General features: G+C 40.0%; 1 protein-coding gene across 1 annotated transcript in view; it reads left to right on the top strand.

The window, feature by feature from the left end:
• LOC126354368 (rac GTPase-activating protein 1) overlaps positions 1-20,988 on the top strand; it is a 139,127-nt gene that overhangs the window by 31,346 nt on the left and 86,793 nt on the right. The window contains exon 5 of the mRNA XM_050003951.1: positions 12,636-12,831. Coding sequence (XP_049859908.1) covers positions 12,636-12,831 — 196 coding nt within the window. The remainder of the gene's footprint in view (positions 1-12,635; positions 12,832-20,988) is intronic.

A 20,988-nucleotide genomic window follows, 5' to 3' on the forward strand; every position in this document is an offset into this window, starting at 1 on the left:
TAGTATAGTCAGATGTTTTTCTTTCAAGAAAATTATATATGTCAGTATAACATTCGTTTTTTACTGGGTTGTAACTGAAACTATTTATTGCTACTTAAAACTTGTCATTCATCTTCCAAAATACTACAAATACTCCATACCTCCACATGTATGCCATCCCATACAAACTATCGCATGTGTCCCCTCGCTTCATGGTAAACATACATAATTTGTATTCAATCTTAGTCCACACTTATTGCACCTTATTGGAATCAGCTTTGGTGATTGTGGAAGTGGCTAGTCTTCAAATAGTTTGTCGTTCAGACATTGGAAAAATATACATACCCGACTAATTCCCATAGGTGGTCATAATATCGGATGGTTTAGGAGACCAGGTCAAATAGGCTGAATAAACAGATCTTACTTCCTGGAATTAGCTAGTCCAGAACACCACTCCCCCTCTGTGTTCATTTAATGATATAGCACAGTTTTTGTTGCAGAATGATGGTGAGCAGCTAAGTGTGATAAAGCATATAGTGGCAGCACTTTATTGATTGCGTTGTCTTGACCTCAAGTTAATAACAGAGGTAATACCAGCCACTACTTTCCTTTGTGGTGCATTAAGTGACAACTTGTTTGTTCTACTTAACCTCTGGGAGGATTGTTTTAGATAACTAGTAAGAGATGAGGAAAGATATGATATGTTTTGAGTGTTGAAAGTGAATCAACTTTATACTCATCACAAGCTATTACTGGTTGTGTTGGCTCCTGAAAGGCCGCCTTAAAGTGAACTCGCAATGTTCTTGTTTTCTGAATGCGTTACTTTTTTTGTGATGATATTCTTGTCAGGATCTGACTTTATTTAAATAATTTGACAGTAAATATTTTTGTCTTTTAGGGATCACTCCACATAAAATCAACCAGGAAAAACACAAATTTGAACCTTAATGATTTAGAATTTCTAATTTTTTGTCATTTTATTCTACCTATCAAAATAAGATAAAATTTTAAGATTTTGTGGACATTCCATTTTTGAGTTGTTAGTTTTTGAAGTTTCCGAAAATTTGCAATTTTGCCACATTTAAAAGCTAATAAAATGACCATGCCTCAAAGTACTTGACATGCTGAGCTGAGATTTATACCAATTTATTCAGTTTATTATAGGCTTTTAAAATAAATGCTGCTTGATCAAATTAATTAAAGTACAAAATTCTCCCAGACCAAAACTTTTAAATTTTGATTACTTCAAAATCAGATTTTTTTTTTTATTTTGAATAAAAGTATGTTAGTTGTACACTGCTTGTTAATTGGTGTGCTAAGTATTGTAATTGTATTCCAAAGGCAAATTACTTTATTTTACTGCTATTTGATTTGCCACTTGTCTCTGCTGCACTTGGTTTGCAAGCTGGTTCATAAAACTATTGTTAATATGAAATTTTTGAGAACTAATTAAGCACACTTCACTTTTATCATATTAAAGTTGTACTAAACTATGCCATATATAAGTTAGTGCAAATAATGAAAGGTATAGTACAATTTTTCATTTTATGTAACTTTTAATTTGTGGTAGTTTGGTTCATGTTTGTAGAACAACTGTGTGTGCTCGTGAGATAAAGTGGCAGTAAAGTGCTGGTGTCATGATTTAAAATGCTTAATTACGCAATAAAATCTCGAAACGCACATGTTGGCGTACATATACCCCAACATGTATCAGGCACAGCCAACAAAGTGGAATATTATATTTTCATATTCAAACATCTGCAATTCAACATTTTATTAGGAACTTTAGCATTTTAAATAATGTCACTGGCACATTTGTGCCACTTTGTCACCTGAGGATTTTCATGTAGAATGAAACCAATGGCCTAATACATATACATAAAATAAGTTTAAATGGTTTTCTTAACTTTCATATGAATCAGCTGTGAAAGCACAAAATGTAATCAAATATTATATCCCATCCAGTTGTTAGAGTAGGATAAAGCGTGTTGTCATCGGTGACACTCTACTTCACAAACGATAAGCATACAGCATAAAAAAGAGCTTGGCTAAAAGATTTAATAAAGACCCATCAGTGAACAGGCACTCAAAAGTATCACGAATTTTTTTCTTGTGATCAAAGCCAAAAGTAAATCAAAAAATGTTCCTGATTTGAAGTATTTTGATGTCCATAAAATTCAAGTGGGTGCAGATGCTGCAGCATTTGAAAAGACTACAGGACTTGTTGCTTGTTCATTTATACACCCTTTTCATGGAGCACTTTTTTATAACCAAGACCACCAGATGAATTGATATCAGTAAAAAAACTTCATACCTAGTAAACAAAATCCCACAATTGCCACTAGAATAACATACAGATGGTCAAATGAAGAGCTGTGAAAAGTCAGGGATTGTACTGGAAAAAAAAAAACTTGTGTTTACATAAATAATGTCTAATGATTGCCTGGGAGATCTAGGTTACGTCATTTGAAAGAAAACTGCAATACATGATCTTACAGTCTAAGAAGAGTCTAAAATATCTTTCTTGTTGAAGTTCAGTAAAAAAATTCTTTGAAAGACATTCAAACAACACATTGTTAATTAATAACAGCTACATCATTGTTTAATTAATGATTTTGATTAATATTAATGTACAGATTCTCCCAATTGTTTAGGGTAATGTGGGGGAGAAAATGTACGACTAATAGAGATATTTTCAAATACTTATTCTTTCTTCAAAGGTTTATTGAAGTTCTGTGCATAGGTACAGCATGCCTGATTATTTCTTAAAATAGTCTGTGATGTTGATCTGGTTCCAAGAGGAATTTATTTTTTTGCTCACAGCATTTCAAATTTTTCTTGCAGCAGTAATGCCATTGCGCTGAAACACCCTCTGGCCCATATGATCTAGAAGAGTATCAACCGACTGCAACGTCGTACAATGATTGACAAGGTCACTGACTTCATCCCCAGTTTCACATTCACTGACTTCTTCTTTGTTTTGTTAAGGATTCGTGGTCACAATTTCGGTGTCTCTCATACTGGAAACTGGTTTTGAATGCACTGGCCTTCAGCCACTCATTCAAATTTTCTTAGACATCTAAAAACCATTTAAATCTGTTGCCAGAGACATTAATTGAACAGGTGTTATTTCTTTATCATTGGAACCTGGGAAATCAGTTTCTTCTATATATGGAAGAATTTGCCTTCATGATCAAACTAGTGTATGTGGCTTGATGTCCTGCTAGGCATCACAAATCCCGTGTATGACATCTAGAATTGTCATCTTCTTCCAGAACACCACCAAATTGTCCTCACCAAGTAGCATTCTCAGCACATGAGCCCATTAGTGCTGTTTTACTGCTGCAATTATGCCTTTGTCCATTGGCTGTGTAATGGCAATCAAGTTAGTGTGTAAAAACTTAGTTACAATGAGACCATTATCATATACGAGACTCCTCTCATCAGAATGTCATGAACTGCCCAGCAAGGTTCTGGTTGGTAGACATTTCCAATGCACCACTTTCATCTGCATTGTAAATTTGGACTGGTATAAAATTCTATTCCACAAATTTCTGGAAGCAGCTGAAAAATTTGAACTAAGTTCCTGTCTTTATTCAGTAATTTCACAAAACACATAATGGTTTTTGAATCTGGTTAGCCATGTAGAGGAGGCAATAAATTCTCCCTCTAACCGTAGAGCTTCATGAGAAACATCGTAACTTTTTGACACAATCCAGAACTAGAATCACATTCCAGTACCTTGATCAGCACTTGGTTTCCCCCTTCTCATATCTTTCAATTATTCCAAATTTTTGTTTTAATGTCAAACATGTTTCTTGTCTCCCTTTCATCTCTTTCACAGAGACATTTTAATGTTCTTCAGTGACACTTACACACTGATTAACATCAGAAATAGAGATTGTTTTTCATTGACATGGAACAGGTTGGCTGACAGCAATGGTAACATTACGCTGTTGTCAAGAAGCAGTCATTTAAACTATGTAAATGGCACTTGCCATGTGGCGAGTTGTTTATTACTGTACTAAATATTCGTCTTACCAAAAATTACTACTTTCTTTCCATTTCCCTTCTCTAACCTTGCACCATATGTAGACTGAGCCTTTGTATTTTCTTTCTCAGCTCTCCTATGATGTCCAAACTTTAGACATTCCACTCTTATATAGTAAACTTTCATCCCTTTCCCAGAGAACCAAGGGGGGGGGGGGGGGCTAATCCATCTTTTGCCAATGTGGAAATCATGATGATACTATTTAAGTTGAAGGCCACATATCCAGAGGATGCACATTGTCTTCAATGCAGTGGTTCCCGTTACTTCCTTCAAGCTGCTGATCATTGCTGATTGTTCACCCCTGGTAGCAAAGGGGTCAGCGTGATGGAATTTCATACCTAACGGCCCGGGTTCGATTCCCGGCTGGGTTGGAGATTATCTCTGATCAGGGACTGGGTGTTGTGTTGTCCTTGTCATTTCATCCCCATTGACATGAAAGCAACTGAAGTAGCATCAACTCAAAGACTTGGGCCAGGCGGATGGTTTACCGGATGGGAGGCTCTAGCCACACTAAATTTCCATTTCCATAGCCGATTCTTCTGCCTGTTAAGTTCAGTTTCCCAAAAGGTTGCCCTGAACCTCTGTCTACTTCTCCACTCTCTTTGACAAGGTCATTTGCATAATGGGGGTGACTCCATGTTCTGGGAGTTTTCAGCTGCCATTGCTTATGATTTTTATTCAGAATTTAAGCAGTGGCTGGGATCAGAATTGGGATACAGATTTACTTAAAAAGCTGCTGTCTGTGGGCCAGGGTACTTGAGATAATTGTCAAGCTAGTTGTGTTGAACACACATGGCATATTTACTTCCCCAACTATAGGTTGTGCTCCTCATGTTATGACTCCATCACTGATGGATTGTTAAACTCGTTCTTTCTTCAGTATTAGATTGTACTGACCAAATCTTGAGGGTTTTTAGTTCATCATTGCACCAGAGAATTGATGTTTGTGTGAGGCCTTAAGAGATTTGTGTAGTGAGCTCTGTAAAGTCTCTTTAGTGTTTCTTCTTGGTTGCCTTTATGGCCCAGAATTATGCTCCAGTGTCCGTCCACGTAAAGAGATACGCCGCTACTAGCACCCAATTAGTGGCTCTGAAGGTGCTTCTTTCATATTTTAAGCTTCTGTGCCCCTTAGTAACAGATGTAACCTAAATGTGCCCTATGCATTTTCTTAAACAGTTGTCAATGAACTACACTCCCCCCTCACTTGGAATTTGTGCACAAAACTTCAGAGTTTGTGAAACAGCATAACTATGAAGTTGTAGAATAATTAAAGGCACACTATAATGGTGAAACATTTTGTGTCTGATTGTTATAACTGAGTCTTCTCATTAAAACAGTCCAATACAGACAGGCTGAGTTTTAATTTATTGTGCTGGTCTCCGGCATCATTAATCTGCATGTGATGCCCGAATGGTGTTAAATTACAATTCTCTTGGGTAGATCACCCTACAGTGGTGTAGTTCCAGGATTGGCATGTTGTGAATTGGGTATTGTTAACTTCAGCTTTGTGTATAGTAAGTCTGAGATGAGGATTATAGTCATCAGATTCGAGCTCTCGGTATCGTATGTGATTGGTCTGCCATTGCCAATGTGCTACAACAGTGCTAGTTCACGTCCAGTGTTAGTATGGTGAACACTCATAATCTATTGTCAGGCACTGTCTTCATCCCAATTAACTAGCACTTCCTGTAGCAATCAGAATTGTGTTCTCCCCATTTTGGCAGTCCACTCATATTCAGAGCTTTAACAGAATTTACCTGATACCCAATATGACACTATAGCAACATGTGACAATGTGAAAAATAGTTTTAACCAGTTTACTTGTCACTTTAGTTACCAGCATAATAAGCGTAATTGATTGTCTAGAGCTCTTGAAACATCCAAATGCAATAGGGAATGGCACAGCACCTAGAAAAAGTTGATGAAATATTTTGGACACTTTAAAATAGTACGTTCTGGTGGAAGGGCAAACTAAAGAACCTTCACTCCTTCCAACACTTAATGTACCTGGTCCTTTTCCAATCTAAAGCCATCTTTTTCAGTGTTGACTTCAATCTCGCAGTAGGTCACATCCATACCTCATCCGAGTAAAATCAAAACATACCTTCACTTTGACAATAGCCACCGCTTCCCCATGAAACATGCGCTTCCCTAGAACTCAACATCTGCAGGGCAGTCTGCTCCACCAATTAATCACTCAATACCTTCATCATCATATGATTCCTGGCTCTCCTATCACTTAACCCCCAACCAACACAGGCTCTCCTCTTCTGCAGCTACGCCATGGATCTCATCCACGAGCCAAACTCTTGGGTTATATCCTCACCCTTCAACAAATAATAGCTCACACTTCCAGAAAACTTGTAATACTGTCACTTGGTATGTCCCTTTGTCCAGTTATTAGGGTTTCTTCCTGTTCCATTCACATATGGACTGCAGGAAGAATGTTTGAATGCCTCTGTTTGTGCAGTAATTATTCTTATCTTATCCTCGTGATCCCTTTGCGAGTGATACGTACGGGGTTTTAGTAGATCCCTAGAGTAATAATTTATAGCCTGTTCTTGGAACTTTGTTATTAGACTTTTTAAGGATGGTTTACATCTTTCTTCATGAGTATGCCACTTCATGTCAGTATCTCAGTGACTCTCTCCCATGGATTAAACAAACCTGTGTTGCCTTCCTCTGTATACATTCAATATCCCTTGTTAGTCCTATCTGGTACGGGTCCCACACACTTCAGCAATGTTCTAGAACTGTTAGCAAGAGTGATTTGTAAGAAATCTATTTTGTAGACTGATTGCACTTTCCCAGTATTCTACCAATAAACTGAAGTCTTATCACCTGCTTTACCCATTCTATGCGATCATTCCACATTCCATTACATATCCCTACAAAGTATTACACCCAGGTATTTGTATGAGTCGGTTGATTCCAACAGTGATTCATTGATATTATAGCCATAGGATACTATGTTTCTTCATTTTGTGAAGTGCAAACTTTTACATTTCTGAACATTTAGAGCAAGTTATCAGTCTCTGTACCATGTTGAAATCATATCAAGATCTGATTGAATATTTATGCAGCTTCTCTCAGATAGCACTTTGTTATAGGTAACTGCATCAGCTGCGAGGTCATTAATATGCAAAATGAACAGCAAGGGGCCCAATACACTTCCCTGAGGGCACATCCAAAGGTACTTCTACATCTGACGATGACTCTCACAACTACTGCTGCTGTGTTTTTGGTTCCGAAGCCTACCCAGTGCAAATAATCAAAGGCCAAGATTCCACCACCAACGGAGTGGGGGAGTAAACAGTCCAACGATGTCAACGTCATACAAAATGAAGTCTCTGTTGACTCTTCAGTAGAGCTAATTGACTGATGTCAGACTGCGTCAATCATCGCAACCCCATCCATTACAGTCTCCCCTCCACGGTGGAAACACAGGGTGAACATGCAACTCCCATGATAGATGGTTCCCATGTTACAGTGGAACATTAATGGGTTCAGGACACATGTGGAGGAACTGAAACTGCAAGTGCAGAAATGCCCCCTGTGCCTTTGTTTTCAAAAAACACACATTAAAGCCTTTGGCAGTGCGGCATATTCAACAAAAGGGTGATCTGACTGGGGACAGAGCCAAGGAGGGGTTGCTGTGTTCGTCGATAATTTGCTTCACTCCACTGCTCTCCCCTTGGCTATTGACCTGCAAGCAGTTGCTGTCAAAATTCACGGGTGTCGCAGGATCGCCATTTGCTAGCTGTATTCACCCCTGCCAGCTGCAACGGACTTTGAGGTTCTCATAGATCTTGCGAGCCAACTTCCGCTACCATTTCTCCTGGAAAACTTCGATGCCCATCATGTCTTGTAGGGGTCTCCCTCTACTTGCCCTCAGGGTCGGGTTATAGAGAGCCCCTTCACATCTCATAAGCTGTGCCTCCTCAACACAGGTATTCACATTCATTTCTGCACTGCTTCTGGGTCATCCCAAGCCTCTCTTTCTGCTCTCCAGCCCTTGCAGACTGTTCAATCTGAGGTCATTGACGACCTTCATTTCCAGTGGCCGCATTCACATTTTAATGGAGCATTACCAGAAGAGAAGCTACCATCATGGATGGTCAGCAGGGCTAACTGGATGCTGTTCAGCCAGTTGGCTGCATTTGAACATCAGAACAGTGACCAGGAATGAGTGGACTACATACCACAAGTGATCCATTATGCTGCTGACTTAACCATCCCAAAGTCCTCATGTCATCTTAGGAGGTCACCTGTATCTTGATGGACAGATGAGTGCCATTCAACTATCTGGGACAGAAGATTTAAATGCTGTCCTACAGTAGATAAACTCGCAGCTTTTAGAGTTGCGAGAGCGAAGGCTTGATACGTACTTAGGATAGCAAGAAAAGGTCATCACAAGTGTTCCTGTACTCTTATCAACCATTCCACTTGTTCTCTGAAAGTGTGGGAAACCATCAGGAGGATTTCTGGCAGACACAGTTGTTTACCAATAGCAGCAGTGTTGAAACAAGCATGTCTCCAAACAGTGCCCAGAGACTTCGCTCAGATGCTGACAGAGAATTTTGCACAAACTTCTGCCAGTGCCAGCCAGGATCCAGCATTTCGTGACTGCCATGCTACTGTAGACGGAAGATTAGACTTTAGATCCAACAATTCTGAGACTTACAGGTACACTTTCTCCATGTGGGAGCTGGAATCGGCCCTGTCTGAGACTTGCAATACTGCACATGTTCTTAGTCAAACCCCTTACTGCATGCTTAGAAGTTTGCAGCAGCATCAAAGGAGATCCTCCTCAAATGTTCTAATCATATGTGGCGGACTTTCCCAGCTTGTGGAGGGAGGTACTTTCGGTACCTCTCCTCAAACCATGAAAGGACCACTCATGTATCAGTAGTTACTAAGAGTATCGCCTTAACGAGGTATTTAGGGAAGACCCTGGAGCAAATCATTAACCATCATCTATTGTGTGTGTTAGAGACCTTTGCCACTCTGTGTGAATCCCGGAGATTTTGGTCCACTGTCTACAACCTTACTCTGCTAGAGACAGCTATTCTGCAGGCTTTCCTATATAAACGTCACTGCATTTGCATATTCTTAGATGTCAGTAAAGTGTACTATACTGCTTGGAGACACTGTATTCTCTCACAACTCCATCAGTGTCGCTTTCATGTCCACCTCCCCATTTTTGTATGGTCTTTCCTGTTTGAGCGGTTTCTTAGGACTTGAGTGGTGACTTGCTGTCAGATCGTTTTGGGCAAGAGAATGGTGTCCCTTACAGCACTGTTTTAAGTGTTACCCTCTTTGCACAGCCATGAACATATCAAGTGTATGGCAGTGAGTCGTGCACATTGCTCCTTATTTGTGGACAATTTTGCTGTTTTCTGTTCCTCCTCCAGTGTTGCAACAGTGAGCCATCGGTTGCAACTTAGTGCAGAGGTTAGAGGAGTAGGCTGCAAAGATCCGTTTCCAGTTTTCTACAGCTCTCTCTCTCTCTCTCTCTCTCTCTCTCTCTCTCTCTCTCTCTCTCTCTCTCTCTCTCTCTCTCTCTCTCTCTCTCTGTGTGTGTGTGTGTGTGTGTGTGTGTGTGTGTGTGTGTGTGTGTGTGTGTGTGTGTGTAGGGGGGGTTCATCATTCTTGAATTTTGTTTTTTTCCCTATGAGGTGCACCATTCTATGTTTTAGGGACTCGGGAGGTTTCTGACCTCATTGCCTCACCTGACTGATGTGAAAGTCAGAACTCTGAGGACCCAGAAGTCACTAGATATCATAAAGTATCTTAGCCACACATTTTGAAAAGTGGAAAGGGCCTGTCTCCTCCAGGGTTACAGGGCTTTCATGCGTTCTCGGCTGGACTATAGATGCACAGTGTGTGGATCAGCGAGGCCTTATTTGAAGATCATTGACACTGCACACCACAGTGGGATTCGGCTCGCCATGGGCACTTATAGACCAATACCATATTGAATCTCTGTGCTGAGGCTCGGGAACCACCACTTAACGTCCCGTGGCAGCTTCTCATGTAGGGTAAGTTCCTCACAGCTCCAACTTCTCCCGCATTCCATGCTGTCTCTCTTCCACCTCTTGAACACCTTTATCCAACTGTCCACGAGCCACACTGTCGTTTGAGATATGTGTGCAGCGTCTACTGGAGTTACTTGGTGTGGAGCGAGTACATCCCCAAATCAAGTGTTTTACACACATGCCATCCTAGTTACTGCAGAGGCCCCTCCTGCTTCTGTTTTTAATGTGATATTTTCTGGCATTTTTTATGAGCATCACACCTTTGTAGCTGTTTACGGATTGGTCTAAGTAAGGGACTCCATTGGTAGCTCGGTCATTTTTTGGATCGTGTCCTCAATGTCCCAACTGCCTACAGAATTTTTGATGCAGAATTGTGTGTGTTCTTGTGGACTCAGGATCAGATGGGAAGTTCTTCAGTGCTAAATTTCTTGTTCGTTCAAATTATCCGAGTGCACTCTACTATATGCAATGTTTGTACCCAGTGGGTAATTAATCCAGAATGCCTTCATCCAACTAGGACCACTGGGGAAGGAGGTGTCTTTATGCTGGGCATCAGGGCACTTGAGTATTGTGGGGAACGAAAGAGTGGATCTAGCAGCCAAGGAGGTGTGTTGTGATCCTCAGTTCTTTCAGTGCACCATCCTCCCACATGCTAGCACCTTGTTGAGGTACCAAGTCATGCATCGAGGGGAAGATGAGTGGCTGCAAGCGACTGACAGTAAGCTCCGTGTAGTAAAGCTCGCAACTCGCCTGTGGCATACTTCCTTCCAGCCACATCGAAGAGACGAAGTCTTTCTTAATCTTATTCTCATCAGCCACAGCTCCATGATGCATAACTTTTTGCTGCGGCAAAGGGACCATCTGTTGTGTGGTGCTTGTGGCACACAGATCTTCATGTGCCACATTTTATTGAAATGTGTTCTATTTTCTGACCAGCAGGCCGCAACGGATTTGCCACAGGATCTGCTGTCTGTTTTATATAATGTTCAAACGAATGAGGTTAGATTTTAAAGTTTTGTGAATTGTCCAATATTTTCCCCAAGAATTTAGGGGAATGATTTTAATGTGTTCACGGGGTAACTAGCTCACCTAAGTTTTTATAAATGGTCAGCAAGTCACATTTCCCTGCACTTTTGTTTTAGCTCCTCTGTCGTTTCACTTGTGTTTTAATCACCTGTATAGCACATTTTACAAGGCCTATCCACAAAGTAGATTATGTTTGGGAATTAAAAGTAAATGAAGTATTGGCAATTTTTTTAATTATATACAGATGAAAGCCACACCTAAATACTGCTTTTCTACATAGTTGCCATTTAAATTAAGGCACTTATCATAGCGATGGACGAGCTTGGAAATTCCTTAGTCGTAAAATTCGGGCGCCTGCGCCTTCAACCACGTGGCGACTGTCTTTTGGGACAGAAAAGGTGTGATTTTTGTGGATTTCCTGGAAAGAGGCACTACAATAAACTCTCAAAGGTATTGCCAAACTCTGCACAACCTCAGAAGAGCCATACAAAACAAGTGCAGGGGAAAGTTGGGCTCAAAGATCTTGCTGATTCATGACAACGCCCGGGCCCTCACAGCAAATGCCACTCGTGAAGTTCTCGAATCTTTTAAGTGGGAGTTGTTTCCTCATCCGCCGTACAGTCCCGACCTGGCACTGAGCGATTTCCACTTATTCCCAGCAATGAAGAAGTGGTTGGCTATGCAGCATTTTGATGACGATGCACAGCTTCAAGAACAGGTAACCAAGTGGTTGAAGGCGCAGGCGGCTGAATTTTATGACGAAGGAATTTCCAAGCTCGTCCATCGCTACGATAAGTGCCTTAATTTAAATGTCAACTATGTAGAAAAGTAGTATTTAAGTGTGGCTTTCATCTGTATATAATTTAAAAAAATCCAGTACTTTATTTATTTTTAATTCCAAAACGTAATGTATGTTGTGGATAGCCCTCGTAGTATTTATTCATTGTGTTAGCGTGTATGTTAACATTTTTGCTGTTTTATTCACATTCATTTCGTTCAATGTTTGTGAGGGCACTGATAACTATGCCCCGTTGAGCACATGTTAGCGCAACCCCCCCCCCCCCCCCCCCCCCCCCCCCGCACACACACACTCTTCAGTTTTTCTGTTTTTAATTCATTAAATGGACCAATAAATGATTTTGAGCTGTTACACACAGTTTCAGCACTCATTAACTTTTTGAAACCCTGCAGTTATGAGCTGGATACACTAATTACATTTCTTTCTCCTAGGTAAAATTGGTAATCGCCAGAAACTAGTCAGCACTAGTTCATGTCATTCAGCTTATGTAAATTCTGCAACAGCCCTCAGTCAACTCGTCGAGAATATTCACAGACTGCATCCATGTTTTTATATAAAGTGATATTACAGGCATCCAAATAACACTGAATACCATTGGCAAGAAACCAGTTGCTACTATTTGAATGCTTCAGAATATAACTGAAGTTTTGTTGAGCTGAAGTGTATGTCTTCACCTGGAAACAAAATCTTTTTAATTTTTTTAATTCCATGTTTTATTGTATCCACACTACTGGCATTTTAGATTGATGGTGTGGAGGCAGGACCCGATGAACACCTTGTTGCGACTACTACTTTCAAAATGGCGCGTGATGGTCCCATATCTGCAACTTCCAGAATTGAGGCTGTACCATCATCTGAAACCAAAAGTTCTCTTTCAACACCAGTTGTGCCACCTCTAAAAAATGTTGTAGCATCAGCTCCACCAAAACCAACAGACTGTAAGTAATTCACTTTTTCCACTTGTTGTTTTCTTACTCTGTGCTGTGATAATTAAATGCTTGGTGTACACAATTTCAAACAAAAACTTAAAGTATGTATAAAAGTGTTGTTTTTGAAACATTCTGTTTTAAATTCACTAATATGTTAGGTCATTCAATTGTAGCAATAATGAAAGTCTTAAATGGGAAATAGGCAGTGGAACGGTGCCAGACACTCAACATTAACTTCTGAAATTCCATATTTTCAGGCAGCACATCGGTTCCATTGGCTGCTCTCAGTAGTAGATAGTAGCATTTTCAGAACTCTGTCCAGTCTCCATCTTACATAATCACTTGTTCCTTTTATTTCCACTGCTCTTTATTATGGTGATACAGGGTGTATATGATCCAGGAAAACAGGAATTTTTTCATCTGGGAGAAAACCGGGAAAAATCCGGAAATTTTTCATTATTTTAGTTTTCAGTTAATTTTTTGTAATTTTGACTGGTAAGAATCAGTACTCTAACAAAGGATATTACAGTATCCTGCTACTGCAGAATAATACTGCAGCAATGAAACATGAAGTAGAGAGGGGGGTGGGGGGGGAAGAGAGAGAGAGAGAGAGAGAGAGAGAGAGAGAGAGAGAGAAAATAAAACTTAAAATGCAAAGGAAATGCACCTTATACAACAACAAAACAGCACACATACAAGTGTCTGCCAACAGCAAAATGTGTCAAGGCTTTGGGGAGGCCATGCAATGCTTCATAACAACAAATTGCCTCTGATGAGAGTGACGTCACAAGTGTTAACTTTTAGATTCGTTTTAGCAGTTAGGAGCGGACTCGTGCACATGCGCTGTTGAGTCGCGCATGAGTAGTACCTTCTCATACTTCTGTCTACAGAAGTGTGGTAGTTGGCTCTGGGAGCAGTTGCACCAAGCAGCTAGATGCAACCAGGAAAAATTTTACTCCCGCCCCAACCTGCCAGATTCACGCATGCCCATCAGGCCCGTGTGTGTGTGTGTGTGTGTGTGTGTGTGTGTGTGTGTGTGTGTGTGTGTGTGTGTGTGTGTGTGTTAGATTTCTGAATGAATCTTAAGTTGATTTTTGAATGCATGCAAGTGTGTGTGATGTCTATGCCAGGGGAATCCTCGTCGCATCTAGAAATAAACTTTCCTGCAGGTAAAAGGGGAGAGGCTATACGAGCTGAGTGGATTAAAGCTGAATGGGTGAGTGCTTGCCGCTGTCTGATTATGTGGTTGATTGGGTTTACGAATGACCAGCGTTGATACAATTACTAACAAACTCCATATATTCAGACTACCAGAGTGAAAATAAATGACTAACAGGTAATCGCGTATTATCTCCCCGGTGTATCCAAGAAAATGAAATTTTTAAAGAAAATTTTTGGTCAGATTGCTACAGTAGTAAGGGGCAGTTGCTCAGTGCCCGCTTAATTTCTATTCTTGAAGTATCGCAGAAGACGAGTTGTACGAACATGTAAAAAGTGCGATAACTAAACTGGTGATTCTGGCAGGGCTAGGCGAATAAAGTTTTGAGAGTGGCAGGAATAGTTCTAGAATTAGTGATGACAAGATTGTTTGTTAGAATGAGGAAGGAGAAGAAACAGGAACAGCACACAATTATGGAAGAATATGATGATTCCAAATTTATATAAAAATTCCGTGCTACTACATGTCGATCTCTGGTTTGAGAAACTGGAGCGTATGAATGAAACATGAGACTAACATAAAGCCTTCTGCTTGAAGGTACTTCAAATTATATTCTGTTGTGTTATAAAAATTACTGTTTGTGCCAAAAGAGCCTGGTTTATTTAATGTGTGTTAATATTGCTGCAATATTAGAAAGGCCTGTTTTATCTAGTAGACAGTGACAAAATAGACATAATCAGATCGAGAAACCAAACCAGTATTGGGTACTATTTGCATTAACAGCTTTTGCAGTATTAGACGACGACATTTCGATTTTTCCTGTAGCAAAAAGTTTGACAAACTTTGTTGAGGTAATAGATTCTTTCGCAGAAAGGAAAGCATGCCATGTACAGCTGTTAAAAGATTAAAGAGAAACAAATGCCAGGAGCTAAGGATTGAATAAAAGTGTACTGTCTTGCTTGTCTTTCATCCCTACTGGTTTTATGTATCCTATATTTAGTTTTATGTCAAGCAAAAGAAAGTTAAATTGCCAAATAGTCAATAAAGAGCACAATTTTTCTGAGCTCTGGTTCTCCCGATCACAAATAATCCCATCAAGTATTAATTGCAAGGTTCTTTTAAAGAGGTGCAGAATGTCAAACCAGCAGACTGGAAGCAGGAGAAGCACCACAGGACATTCTGATTTCCACTGCCCTGAATATGGTTTGATGGCATCCATTACGATGTATAGACATTTAAATTCCACAGAGCGAAATACAGTGACGTAAGATAGAGGAATGCTGTGTGAAGAGGCGTGGCACTGGACTTTGGCACGCTTAAGACCAAATAACATGTCTTACCTTTCCTGAAGCACATATGTTTCATGTATCAGACATCTTCAGAATGATGAACGCTACAAAATGAACATATTTGTGAAAATTCTATTTTTTTAAATTTTGGAAATCCAATCTCAAACACTCGATGGAGGAGGGCGGGGGTTTACCTAGGTGCGGAAATATCATAGATCCGGAGCTGATGTGCAGAGCAGTCTGAATTATATTGGGGAATTGTGTAATCTCCATGTGACCCATGTTTACATTTAGTGATTTTGCTGTTTTCTCTTCGTTTACTGCTCTCTCGTCAAATTAAAACAAAACGGATTTCTGTGGTCGGGAGCTATCAAGTGAATTAATATACATCACATAATTACGGAAGGCTAAAATATGTTGTTGGTTTCATATTTTATTTTATTTCCATTTTTTGTGACAGTCAAGCGTTAATCATCTTGCAGAACAATGAAGTTATTTTTGTTGGTTTGCTAATGTAATTTGGTTTTTATTAATTGTTCCCACTGAGGCAGTCAATGTATTTGAAACGAAGTGTTTAATTCCACACAATTGGCTGGTTTCAACAGCTTGCTGCATTTCTAGTGCATGTTTTAAACTTCTAGCATGTATGGCATCATGCCATAACAAAGAACCAAACATGAGGCAATACAGTACTGGTACTCTAAGAAAATTTACAGTGCGAAAACACACTGAAAAGCTTAATATCATATTGAGGCCTACTTTATTGCGAATCTGCACGTACAACTGTGCATTTTAAGTATGTGCTTTAAATGTACACATTTTAGTATGGTTCATGACATTCCAATGCCCTTGGAGTATCTTCTGATGTCTTGTTTCTTTTATAACACAATGTAAAATCTTTGTATATTTTTACATGTAAAAATATACAGGCTTCCTGCGTCATCGTAGCTGCGCAAGCACGGTGGTGCCTGTTATCTGGTGCTCTCTGGCGATTACTGATACGAACCTTTTTCTAACATGTCACGGGAAAATATTGCGAATGGTGGTTTGAAAAGAGTTACTTTAAAAGTAAATTTGCTTTTACGCAAGTTGGACTACGTGTGAGAATGTACGATGAATTTCTAAAATCACAGAGTGTTTGACTCCCATTTTAAATCAACTCTTGGGTGACAAGCCATTTAGAGGGATTTCAAGTCCAGAAGATGAGACATCTATGTTGTTATAATGAGCAAATTGATGTAGTACTATAGTAAGCACTCTCTCCTCTCTGGTAACTAATTTATTTATGTAAAACATCGAGGACAAGTCACTGAACTCGGCTAAAAATTTTGCTGTCACATTTGTGTGACATATCCTTAAGAGTAACATGTGCAAAAAAAGATCATTATGCACGAAAGCTTAGCTTCTCTTGCAGTATGTGAAAGCTTTGATTTGCTAGTTGCAAGACTACATATATTAATTTAAAACATTAACTTTTCCAGTTGGTGTAATCATGCTACTCAACAGTGATATTGCTATGGGCTGAGTATGTCACGTGCCCTATGGTCTGAATAGCCGATGTTATTGGCTGGTGAGATCACATAACATCAGCTATGACTGGCTTAGAAAACTGCATTACAATCTTGATTTCAATGGTTTGAAAAGTAATATGTTGTGTTCAGTGGAATTTGAATTTATACTTCTGTAATATGAAAATATGCAGCATACGCATTGTTGGCCCATTGGAGATCTTTCCAAAACGTGTCCTCTTAGAGGTATTTAAAAGTCGGCTATCAGACGTTCCCTCCTGTAGTCCTCCTCTGTGCTGCAGTATCCTGTCACTTTTGGAAACAGATTCCACCTGGTGTTGCTTCCTCCTACTCGCTAATGTACTGCAGTACTGCCTCAATCGTCTTGAACCATTCCAGATGAGGGTTAAGATTTCTCCTGTCATCTAAGATAGCCTCCTCTTGTGTTGGTTACCAGTGCATCACCATGTCTACTATGTCATTGTCAATTAGTTCGTTAACTTCATAATTGCTATCCATTCTGTCATGTCACCTGGATCAACATCCTCATAGCCTGGCACATTTTTGAGCAATGAAATAATATTATCGTTCCATCTTTGACGTAGGTTTCACACCTAGATTCAAAGTTGAACTGTTCACTTTTGTGGTCTAAAACACTTTTCCAAGACATTACAAGTGATGCACTAAGTGTCTTCCCACACTTAAGGCAACCATCTAATGGCATCTGGCAAATCAATCATCTTCAGAATGGTTACACAGTCTTCATTATGATGTCACAAACATCAACAAACTCAGAAGGTGGCAATAATTCTTCTTTAGCTATTCAAGGATGCTCTGGTTCATCAGCTCTAGAAAGTGCAGTCACATTCATTGGTTAAAATACCGCTTTGATATCCCCATTTGTGCAGTTTGTCACGGACAGGACGTGAAGGCATGTTATCAATGAGAAGCAAAGTTTTCCTTGGTAGATTGTCCAAATATTTCTTTAAAGCTGGTATGAATTCAGGAAAGACGTCATCGTCATTAATTCTTTTTTTTTATTTATTTATCATAACCCGATGGCCATAAGCATCTCCATGTTCAATAGATCTACAGAATAAGATTGCATTTATCAAAGAATTTCATAATTGGTTTTAAAACTCTGCCACTCATAACTCTCCATCAAAATAATATCAAAGTAAGTGGTCCCGACAGTCGAGATACCAGTTACTTTGGAATAAGGCAGGGTATCTCGGGCATATTCTGAGTCGTGGTCACCTTTGTGCTCATACGGCAAAGACTACCAAATTCACCGGGTACTCCCTCAACCGTTAGAGGTAAAACCCAATGGGACTTGGGGCAAGTAAGGCTAGCAACCTGCTTCCCTGGTACTTTAAATATGATGCTGGCAACAATCAGAGCAAAATGCCTCGGACCTTTGGAGGTGACGGAGTCCCACCTCTAACTGATAGACCAGGGACTCCTAAGATACAACTTGGCAAACAAATGGTAATGAGATGGGGAACTATTAATATCAATGGGGGCTACTCTGGGAAGTGGGTAGAGCTGGCAGAGGCTGCAAGTAAGACGGGGCTGCACGTTTTAGCTGTTAGTGACATTCGGGTAAGGGGTGAGAAAGAAGAGGAAGTGGGAGAATACAAGGTCTACCTGTCAGGAGCCAAAGCAGGAATAGCACAATGGGGTGTAGGGCTTTACACCAGGAAAGAAATGGAACTCAGCGTAGGTGCAATAAGGTATGTAAACGAACGACTGATGTGGATAGATTTGACAGTGTCTAGCAAGAAAATTAGGATTGTGTCAGTATATTCTCATTGTGAAGGGACAGATCAAGATAAGATGGATAGTTTTTATGAGGCACTCAGTGATGTAGTTGTTAGAGTAAAGGACAAGGACAGTATTCTACTCATGGGCGATTTTTAATGCCAGAACTGGAAATCGAACAGAAGGGTATGAAAAGATTAGGGGTAAATTTGGAGAGGATATGGAGGCCAACAGGAACGGGAAACAACTCTTGGATTTCTGTGGCAGTATGGACTTAGTAATCACAAACTCCTTTTTTAAACATAAGAACATTCATTGGTATGCTTGGGAAGCCAGGGGAACCAGATCTGTCATTGACTATATAATAACAGATCAGGAATTCAGGAAGGCTGTGAGGGACACAGGTGTATTCAGGGGATTCTTTGATGACACTTATCATTATTTAATCTGCAGTGAAATTGGGATTGTGAGGCCGAAAGTGCAGGTCGGGTCAGGTCCATATGCAGGATGATAAGAGTGGAGAAACTTCAGGATAAGGAAATCAGGCACAAGTACATAACAGCAGTCTCAGAAAGGTACCAATTAGTTGAATGTAGTTAATTACAGTCGTTAGGAAAGGAATGGACAAGGTACAGGGACACTGTACTAGATGTGGCTAAAGAATGTCTTGGAACAGTAGTGTGTAAAAGTAGGATGAAGCAAACAACTTGGTGGAATGACACAGTCAAGGCAGCCTGTAAAAGGAAAAAGAAGGCGTATCAAAAATGGCTACATACTAGAACTCAGGTAGCCGGAGAAAGTTATGTTGAAAGGAACAGAGCCAAACAGATAATTGCAGCATCCAAGAAGAAATCTTGGGAAGACTTTGGAAACAGGTTGGAGACTATGGGTCAAGCTGCTGGAAAACCATTCTGGAGTGTAATTAGCAGTCTTCGAAAAGGAGGTAAGAAGGAAATGACAAGTATTTTGGACAGGTCAGGAAAACTGCTGGTGAATCCTGTGGATGCCTTGGGCAGATGGAGGGAATATTTTGAAGAGTTGCTCAATGTAGGTGAAAATACGATCAGTAATGTTTCAGATTTCGAGGTAGAATGGGATAGGAATGATGATGGAAATAGGGTCACATTTGAGGAAGTGGAGGAAATGGTCAATAGATTGCAGAGCAATAAAGCGGCTGGGGTGAATGAAATTAAGTCGGAACTCATCAAATACAGTGGAATGTTACATCTTAAATGGCTACACTGGGAGTCGGGACAGGTTCCATCAGACTGGACAAAAGCAGTAATCACACCAATCTTTAAACATGGAAACAGAAAAGATTGTAACAACTACAGAGGTATCTCTTTAATCAGCATTGTGGGTAAAATCTTCTGAGGTATTGTTGAAAGGAAAGTGCGAGTATTACTTGAGGACCAATTGGATGAAAATCAGTGTGGGTTTAGGCCTCTTAGAGGTTGTCAGGACCAGATCTTTACCTTACGGCAAATAATGAGTGGAACAGGGAATTGTATCAATGCTTTAGAGATCTAGAAAAGGCATATGACTGGGTTCCTAGTAGGAAGTTATTGTCTGTTCTTCGAGATTATGGAATAGGAGGCAAATTTTTGCAAGCAATTAAAGGTCTTCACATGGATAGTCAGGCAGCAGTTAGAGTTGGCGGTAAATTGAGTTCATGGTTCAGAGTAGTTTCAGGGGTAAGACAAGGCTGCAACCTGTCTCCACTATTGTTCATATTATTTATGGATCATATGTTGAAAGCAATAGACTGGTTGGGTGAGATTAAGATATGTGAACACAAAATTAGCAGTGTTGCATATGCAGATGACTTAAATGTGATGGCAGATCAATTGAAAGTTTGCAAAGTAATATTTCAGAGCTAGATCAGAAATGTAAGTTCTATGGTGTGAAGATTAGCATCTCCAAAACGAAAGTAATATCAGTGGGAAAGAAATATAAACGGATTGAGTGCCAAATAGGAGGAACAAATTTAGAATAGGTGGACGGTTTCAAGTACTTAGGATGCATATTCTCACAGGATGGTAACATAGTGAAAGAACTGGAAGCGAGGTGTAGCAAAGCTAATGCAGTGAGCGCTCAGCTACGACCTACTCTCTTCTGCAAGAAGGAAGTCAGTACCAAGACTAAGTTATATGTGCACCGTTCAATCATTCGACGCAACTTTGTTGTATGGATGCGAAAGCTGGGTGGATCAGGTTACCTTATCAACAAGGTTGAGGTTATGAATATGAAAGTAGCTAGAATGATTGCAGGTACTAGTAGATGGGAACAATGGCAGGAGGGTGTCCACAATGAGGAAATCAAAGAAAAACTGGGAATGAACTCTATAGATGTAGCAGTCAGGGTGAACAGGCTTAGATGGTGGGGTCATGTTACACGCATGGGAGAAGCAAGGCTACCCCAGAGACTCATGGGTTCAGCAGTAGAGGAT

This window comes from Schistocerca gregaria, chromosome 3, assembly GCF_023897955.1.
Source record: "Schistocerca gregaria isolate iqSchGreg1 chromosome 3, iqSchGreg1.2, whole genome shotgun sequence".
NCBI classification, from domain to species: domain Eukaryota; kingdom Metazoa; phylum Arthropoda; class Insecta; order Orthoptera; family Acrididae; genus Schistocerca; species Schistocerca gregaria.